This window comes from Gossypium raimondii, chromosome 7, assembly GCF_025698545.1.
Source record: "Gossypium raimondii isolate GPD5lz chromosome 7, ASM2569854v1, whole genome shotgun sequence".
In the NCBI taxonomy this organism is placed as follows: Eukaryota; Viridiplantae; Streptophyta; class Magnoliopsida; order Malvales; family Malvaceae; genus Gossypium; species Gossypium raimondii.
Genome location: NC_068571.1, coordinates 5,005,608 through 5,013,788, shown reverse-complemented (window position 1 = coordinate 5,013,788; position 8,181 = coordinate 5,005,608). Strand labels below are relative to the sequence as shown.

At 34.4% G+C, this 8,181-nt stretch overlaps 1 protein-coding gene across 5 annotated transcripts; it reads left to right on the top strand.

Moving 5' to 3' along the window:
- Positions 1–2,103: 2,103 nt before the first annotated feature.
- Positions 2,104–7,860, top strand: LOC105804705 (uncharacterized). 5 transcript variants are annotated; one of them, XR_008197904.1, is made up of 4 exons: positions 4,794–5,447; positions 5,941–5,997; positions 6,241–6,380; positions 7,244–7,860. XR_008197904.1 is itself a non-coding variant. In XM_052633627.1 (3 exons), exons 1-3 carry the CDS (start codon positions 3,773–3,775, stop codon positions 6,341–6,343), a joined length of 513 nt encoding a protein of 170 aa, XP_052489587.1. In that variant the 5' UTR covers positions 2,104–3,772; the 3' UTR covers positions 6,344–6,380. The 5 variants fall into 5 exon arrangements, 2 of the variants coding, with proteins under 2 accessions (XP_052489587.1, XP_052489588.1); XR_008197905.1 differs by having other exon boundaries at positions 4,802–5,294; XM_052633627.1 differs by lacking the exons at positions 4,794–5,447; positions 7,244–7,860 and adding an exon at positions 2,104–4,125.
- The last annotated feature ends 321 nt before the right edge of the window (positions 7,861–8,181 follow it).

The window sequence follows — 8,181 nt, the reverse complement described above, 5'->3', positions numbered from 1 at the left end:
AAATGTGGTTTTGGTTGAAATAGTAAAACCATAATGTTTTAAGTTCAAGTCCCATTATATGTATGCATTTTTTAATTTTTATATAAAGGAATAATATTTGGTACACTGCGAGTGACGTTTTTAGACTTCATAAGTAGGGTAATGGAGTTGACAAGTATCTTATAAGAGTATACAAGTCCGTTCTTGACATTTTTGGGGCCCTAGATGAAACAATAAATTAGGCCCCTTTTAAAAAATATATAAAAATATAATACAATAAAAGCTGAAATTTTTTGGAGGCACTAGGAGATGAAGCATTTATGGTGAAAAATTGAAAACTCTAAGCATTTTAGTCTGAAATTCTTTTTCCTACATTAAAAGTTGAATTTTTTTTTTGCCCATTCCAGCATTGAGTCCTGGACGACTGCACTCTTAAACAACCCCCAAGGTTGAGCCAGAGAGTATAGTAAGACATTAAAAAATTAAATATTAAAAAAAAAGACACATGACAATTCTTTAAGTTACTTGTGTAATACAAAAAGTACAGTGTAGTGTACTAAACACTAATCCTTATATAAAAGGTTAAAATATATCATTAATAACCAATAAGTAGTTGTAAGAAATGGAAGTGGACTTCTTCGCTGATCATTTAAACCAAGTTTGAATCCTAGAGCTCACATTGTTAGTAGAGTTTTACTTGAATAACGCTCTCGACCCGAACATGGTTATATTCATACTGTAAAATGGATAAGGACACTTGCGGTTTTTACTTATTTGATTTACAAATATCAGTACAACCATTAGAAGTGTGAGTATTTTCTATCAAATTTGTGAACTTGAAATTTTAAGTAGATTGTCCTACATGATGTGACATACGAATAACAAAAAAACAAACATGTTAAACTGACAAATTTTAACAAAATTTACCAACGGTTATAATGAATGGGCTAGATCTTTTAAATTGAAAAAGTAGGAAGATTGAAATTTTAACTTTTAAAATATAAGGACCAAATATCAAAATTTATACAAGTACAGGGACTAACAAATCAATTTAACGTACATAGAAATATAAAACGTACTAAAAATAATATTAGTTTTTTCGTAAAATTAATAAAATTTTGATATTATTACAAGAGGGTGATACCAATTTAATTAAATAGCTATATAAAAATTAAGGCTCTGTTAGTGTCCCAAAACCTTCGGTCCAATAGGTCCAACAAAATTGGCCCAAATCAGAAATGCCAAAGAAGAGGCGGTCAAGGAAAGTCTCCTTGAAATCAGACGGTGAGAACGTGGTACCCATTATTCCACAAATCGAAGGGCTATAAATTGGCATCAAGCAGCAACTTGATCACAGCTGTGATCCCAACTTGTTCCCAAAATTTAGTATTTTATTTAAATTCCGATCAGAACGGGTAAGAACGAATATATTATACGCGACTTCACGAATCTTCCGCAGATACATTGGCTCTCAAGCAACTCTCTTTCTTTTAAAGTCCACGCCTTCTTTCTTCCTCACATTAAGATTTCAAATCCCCTTTTTTTGCGGGTAATATTTTTTTCTTGCTCACTTTCCCAATTACTTCATTTATTTTCTTTGTATGTTTCATCCTTTTGTTGATTTATGGACTGTTTGAAATTTTCAGCGGTTAACGTTTGCTGATCGTTGCTTGGTTTCCGAGGATCAATCATGACTCATATCCTTTTGGTTTGTTTTGATTAATGCATAATTCGTGAAATTTGGGCTCAACTTCTTGTTTTTTTTTTTTTTTGAATTGGGTCTTTATATATATTATGTATTTGTTAATTCCTTAGTGTAAGTTAACGTGGTAACCAGAGAGATCGAGATCGAGAAAGGGCTCAATCTCGAGCGGGCGGCAAAGGCAGCAAGACCAAGGACGATGGCTTAACCCCAGAACAACGTCGTGAAAGGTTTCATCTCTTTTTTTCCCCAAAATTTCTCGGTTTTGTTCATTTTAGTCTTATTTTTCTGACTTTTGGAATTGTGTCTTTTTTTTGGATGGGTAGAGATGCAAAGGCCTTGCAAGAAAAGGCGGCAAAGAAGGCTGCGCAGGCGGCAGCTGGAGGGAACAATGCTGGAGGCGGTAGTAAAACCAAGAAATAATTATCCGATGATGTCAAATTGTTAATGATTTATTTACGCTGGACGGTAAAGATAGTGTTGTTTCGTTGATTGGGGAATCAGATCTATGTGTTTCTTTTAGGGTTTTTCAGAGTCTTTGCCTATGTCGTCTTAAGATTAACAAACTGTTGTCGTGTTTGCTTGATTTGACATTGATCTTGACTCTTAAATCTTCTATCTGATTTGTATTGAAATTGATTTCCTATGTAGCATTTGTTCTTTTTGTTAATTTTCTGTAATTATAATCGATTCCCCGTTAATAGAACCCCAATTCATAATTTTTGATCATCTTGGTGGTTGAATTATTTCCCTCTGCGTTGCATTGCATAGCATAGTGCAGATATGAATATAATTTGGGATAGTTGAGGCATTGGGGCTGATTTTTACCGTCGCAATTGTTTGTATGTAGCTATATAGAACTGTCTACTCAACTCATGCCCTGTGTTATCTGAATTTGGATGAGTTCTAAATATGTGGATGCGTCCGTATGAACTGAGGTAGTTTAGGTGAAGTAAGAGTTCAAGAAATGATGCTTGTTGTGCATCTCCACCTCGTACTCGATTCGAGTAGTTTAGGGAAATAAGAGTTCAAGAAGCAATGGTTGTTGTTCATAGGGGTGTAATCAAGTTGAGTCGAGCCTGAATATTTCCAAGCTCGAGCTCGACTTGAAATTCGGAGCTTGATACTCTGCTCAAGCTCAATCGAACATTTGTTTTTAAGCAATAGCTCGAGATATGATAGAGCTACTCGAGTTGGAGTTCAGTTAAGTTTACTTATCAATTTTTGCACACGAGCTTCGCTCGATTAATAATAAATATATATTAAGGGCAATAATGTAATTTAATAATTTAAAAATGTCAATAGCTCAATAAGGCTCATGAGTAGTTCTGAGTCAAGTATTATTAAGCTCAGATTTGGCTCGATCAATAGCTCGAGATCAGCTCGATAATTATAGAATCAAGTTCGAATATTTTTTGAGACAAACTCAAGTAACTGGTAAGTACTATGTCTCCACCCCTAGTTGTGCATCTCCACCTTGCCTAGAGTACCTCACTTCACTATGAAGCACCTTGCCAAACTCTTCTTAGAAGGATCTGGCCAAAGGGTTGACTCTTGGTCGACTCTTGGTTGTCTTTCTGCCATTTGTCAAAAGAAAAAAAGGCAGAATCATGTAGATTTGATACTTTCTTAGAAAGTGACACTTGGTTACTTAATTACATCCAAACAGACGTGCAGGAGTCACACAATGGTTCAGCTTACTAGGATGAACACCTTTGGTCATAAAAAACTGTGTGTGTCACACCTTGCTCAAGAAAGAGCTTGAGTTTGAGCATATCTGTGAGATTTGATGAAAAAAAAAGGTAAATCTCGGGTCACCAGTAAACCCATATGTGGCCAACTCGGAAATGTCATTGCTTCCATTTTGGGTTGAGTTGTGGATTGATAATGAAAACAGGTAATGTGTCTCAAGCATATATTGGTCTTGGCTTTTTCACAATCTGGTTCTACTGTTTTGTTGTGCCTGGTTGAAGAATTTTGATAAACTTGAGCTTCTATTGCTTAGTGACCACCACTGTCTAAGCCCAAGGCATGCCGGTTAAAAGTACTTAGCATAGAGGATTACTGTATAGTAGACTACTGGCATTCTCTATGGCATTTAGAGCATGTTTGGTTGGATGTATTGGCTATGCCAATACACCCCTAATCGGTGGGCCCCACATAAGCTCATGTTTGGTTCAGTGTATTGCCTTAATACACTCCTATTACGTTACGGATGTAATCCGTATTTTCTCTGCTTTCACACCGATTCCCAATCCCTTCCAAAAGCAAGGATCAGCTAATCGGTGTCTGTTTTACCCTTCCCAGCCGAAATCGATCTCCACCCCCACTCTCTCCCTCTCCCTCCCAACATCAACAAAAGTTGCTAGTGAACCAAACCTCCACCCGCTCAGATCTTTCGCCGACTTTCATCTTGGCATCTTTCGCCAACATCAACAGAAGCGGCAAGTGTTTCTTCTCTTTTTTTACTTAATTTGGATTTTTAATTTTCTTTCTCATGATTGTTTTGTCGACAAAAAACAGATTTGTGTTCTTCAACTATGGTGGGTTTTGTCTGTTGAAATTAGGGTTTTTTTGGGATAAATTTTGAATTCTCCTGCATTTTGATTCTATCTTGTATCCTTCACAGTTGTCTGTTGAAATAACTTCTATTTGCTCTTTGCTCTTTGGTGTTTCATGTCTGCTGCCTGATTAAGTTACATTCTGCTGCCTGATTAAGTTACATACTAGCTTCTATTTGCTGTTTGGTGTTTCATGTCTGCTGCCTGATTAAGTTACATCTAATTACATGTACATGTAATTTAAAACGTGGAAGAGAAAACCAGAATAGTTCTCTTGAAATGCTGTGTTTATATTTTATTACAAGAAACAATAACCATTTATGTGAGTCTGCCAATTCTGTGAAGTGAATGGCAACCACTGAATTGAAAACACTTTGGGTTAAAATGTCCATATACTTCTCCAGTTCTTAAACTTGATTTTGAAATAAAAAATTAAACAACATGATTTTTATAATAAAACTTATTCTTCACAGAATTAAATTCCTACTATAAAATTTTGAAAAATACAACCACTATAAATTAAATTTCCTACTTTGAAATTTTCAAAAATACAATCACTATAGACATATTTTAACCAACACTATGTAATCCTGAAGTGTTAACCCCCCACGCCATGATAAACACCAAATCATTCTTTTCAACTCAGATTAATTAATTTGAATCATTGGTACATCAACAAAACACACCATACCACTGCAGAGCACTGGTGTATACATTTATTTAAAAAAGAAAGTAAGAAAAACAGCATCTTTGTGTTATTACATGTAGGAGCATACGTGTGTGTGTATATATATATTACATCTTACTATATAAGACATGTAAAAGGAGATAGCAGTAGGTTGGTAGGTAGGGAAGGGTAGCTAAATGAAGCAAGGTAGGCCTAGGCTGTGCCAGTAACGCCCAAGTCTTGGTTGTCATCGTTGTTGGGAGAGGGAGAGCCAAAGATAGGGCCACCTTCGCCAGTAGGATCTTTCACCTTGTCCTCCAGCCTATCAACCTGAATGCTTATATTTGGTTGAAGAAATTTGGGTGTAAAGATACGGCTTAGAAGAGTAAGTCCCAAAGGTTTGATAAAAGGAGGAAGAAAGTTTTCTGTGAAGAAGCAGATAAAAAAGTGGAGTGTTTTGGAGAGCAAACCCTTTTTTTTCCTCATTTATTTCTCCATTCAAACTTCATGTGTGGTGAAGCCGTTATATAATGATAAAGTATGATTGAGTTTATAATGTCGTAATTACATGGTGGATTTTAATTTCTAAGCAAGAAGTTCTGTGGCTGAACTTTCTGTTTTGTCCTGCCCAAGCAAGGAGTTTTAATTGTGAAATGGTTTCTGAGGATACTATCCATGCATTAAAAATGAACAGCTGATTAATAATATTGACAGTGGAGTTTTCTTTAGGAATTATTTGTCTTTTGAAGCCTCTGATCTATTGCATTCTCATTTTTTGGTGTTTCTGTTTCATTAGATCAATTCATTTTATACAACTTTTCTTGCTTTTGTTTGAATATTTGTTTTATGCTGTTTTTCTTTTCTTGGATTTTAATTTTGATCTAAAGTCACTTGATTTTTGGATTTTAGTTTTGATCTGAAGTTACTTAAAATGTAGCATCTATAATCTTCAAGATGTTCGATTTTCAGTATATCTGGGTCTTATTATGGCTTGTTTGTCGAGGAATTCTAATGTGTGGTTTTGGATATAGGTTTAGAGGACAGCGTTTTACATGTGGAGTAGTGTATAATCTATCATATGTAACAATGTAAGGCTCTTTTACGATTCTTTGTGGATTGAAGTCTTGTTTTCGTCTGGATAATTTCTCTGATCAATTTTTGGGAGTCTTACATTGTTAAATTCTAGGAGTTTTATTTTTCAGGAAACTTGACATGAATACATCACTTTTATATTTGGGGGAAGGCTAGACACACAGACTCCAATTGAGGAGACTGTGAGGGCAATGAATTATGTGATTGATAAGGGTATGCATTTTCTTTTGGTATTGCAGTGAGTGGTCTGCACAACAGATTGCGGAAGCATGGGGAGTAGCTGAGAGGTTGGAGTCCGCTTGCTTCTGGAGTGCTTACTGGAAAATACAACAAAGGAAATAGACCACCTGACAGTCGGTTTGCTTTGGAAAATTTCAAAGTAAGAATCACTTCACATTTGATTTGTTACTTTTGATTTTGTATGCTTTATTGATCTTTTTATCTCAATTTGAACATAACTGCTTGTTGAATTATAGGTTCCTTTTTCCTCGTAAGGATATATTCTTTTCAATGAGATTGATTTTAGGCTATGTTTCACTATGTTTTGTGCTTCTTACGAATCTAACATATTGTTTATGCATATGTGCTTGTAATAAATATAATTTCTTGCACGTTTACAGTTGATAAATCTCTGGTGTCTGTATCAAAAAACAAAACAAATAGATCAAAAACTCAACTGTATAGTGGACTAATCTGATAAATCTCTGGTCTCTGTTGTAGCATATGTTAAATATGTTGCAGTTAATAAGAATAAATTAATGTAATTAAATTATTTCATTAATAAAATTTAATAACTGGTCCACCTCAAATTTTATTGATTACCCAACAGGATGTCAATTAAAATGCATAACATTAATTACAATTATTTTATATGACAAGTCACACATTATAAATAAGATGAATATGAAAGAAAATTTCTTTTTCCTATACAGAAAAATACGACCACATTGTATGATTGATACAATCAACTAAATTAAATAAAGTAATATTTTAAAGGTTTGGATGAGACTGAAATTGCAAAATAAACTAATAAATTATTTTTAAATAAAAATATAAAATATAAATAAATATGTATGATTGATACAATCAACTAATTTCGTAAAGTACTATTAAGCGAAAGCACCTCTAATCCAATAAAATTTCAAATACTTTCTTTGATAGCAGTGGCACTAATAATGGTTCAGTTTGGTTTCAAGTGTCGAGGTTTTATTGATTCTGTCTTCTAATTTTAATATGTTGCAGTTATGGCTCGTCTGCCTTTAATTGCACAACGTGAGAGGCGTAAAAGAATTGGTATTGCTGTGACAATATGGTTGGAAATCTGTAGAATTGCGATTTGGTTCTTATTTAGAATGGGTGCCAGCCTTAGCCTACATACTTATAGACCAAGGATTATGTCCTATACCTTAGATTTTTATGCAAAACGGGATTATGTGAAAAGGCTTGTATATGCTAGTGACGAGACCTGTATTGAACAAGTTAGGATGAATAAATCTGCCTTTTTTTAACTATGTGAGATGTTAGAATCGATAGGGGGATTGAAGTCGTCAAGAAACATGCTTGTTGATGAGCAAGTAGCAATGTTTTTACATATCATCTCCCATCCCCTGAAAAATCGAGTTATCAAGCATCACTTTAGAAGGTCCGGGGAAACTGTAAGCAGAGCATTTCATAGTGTTTTAAATGCCATCATACGCTTACAAGATGTCTTATTTAAAAAGCCGGAACCAATTACAGCCGATTATTCTGACACAAGGTGGAAATGGTTTAAGGTATTAGACTGAGTTTTATATATAACTTGTACAACATTTAGTTGACTTAGATTTAAATTAGTATTCTAACTCAAGGTTTTATATCATGTGATATAGAATTGCTTAGGTGCTCTTGATGGAACCCACATCAAGATTAGGGTGCCAACAGTTGATAAACCTAGATATCGAACCGAAAAGGTGACATAGCAACAAATATGCTAGGTGTTTGTACACGAGATGCAATTTGTTTATGTTCTTCTGGTTGGGAAGGTTCGATTGCCGATGGACGGGTTCTTGAGATGCCATTAGTAGAAGACATGGACTAAAAGTTCCTCATGGTACGATTGTATAGTTAGAGGAATTTGAATTATTCATTAAGATCAATCTTTGTTTTTTGAATTAATCATTTTTGAAAAATTTATTTTATAG

Excerpts from the sequence above, each read along its gene's own strand:
- LOC105804705 (XM_052633627.1), top strand. The coding sequence starts at position 3,773 with ATGGCATTTAGAGCATGTTTGGTTGGATGTATTGGCTATGCCAATACA. Across the intron at positions 4,126-5,940 it reads CGCCAACATCAACAGAAGCG|GTTTAGAGGACAGCGTTTTA; the intron begins GCAAGTGTTTCT and ends TTTTGGATATAG. Across the intron at positions 5,998-6,240 it reads AATCTATCATATGTAACAAT|TGAGTGGTCTGCACAACAGA; the intron begins GTAAGGCTCTTT and ends TTGGTATTGCAG.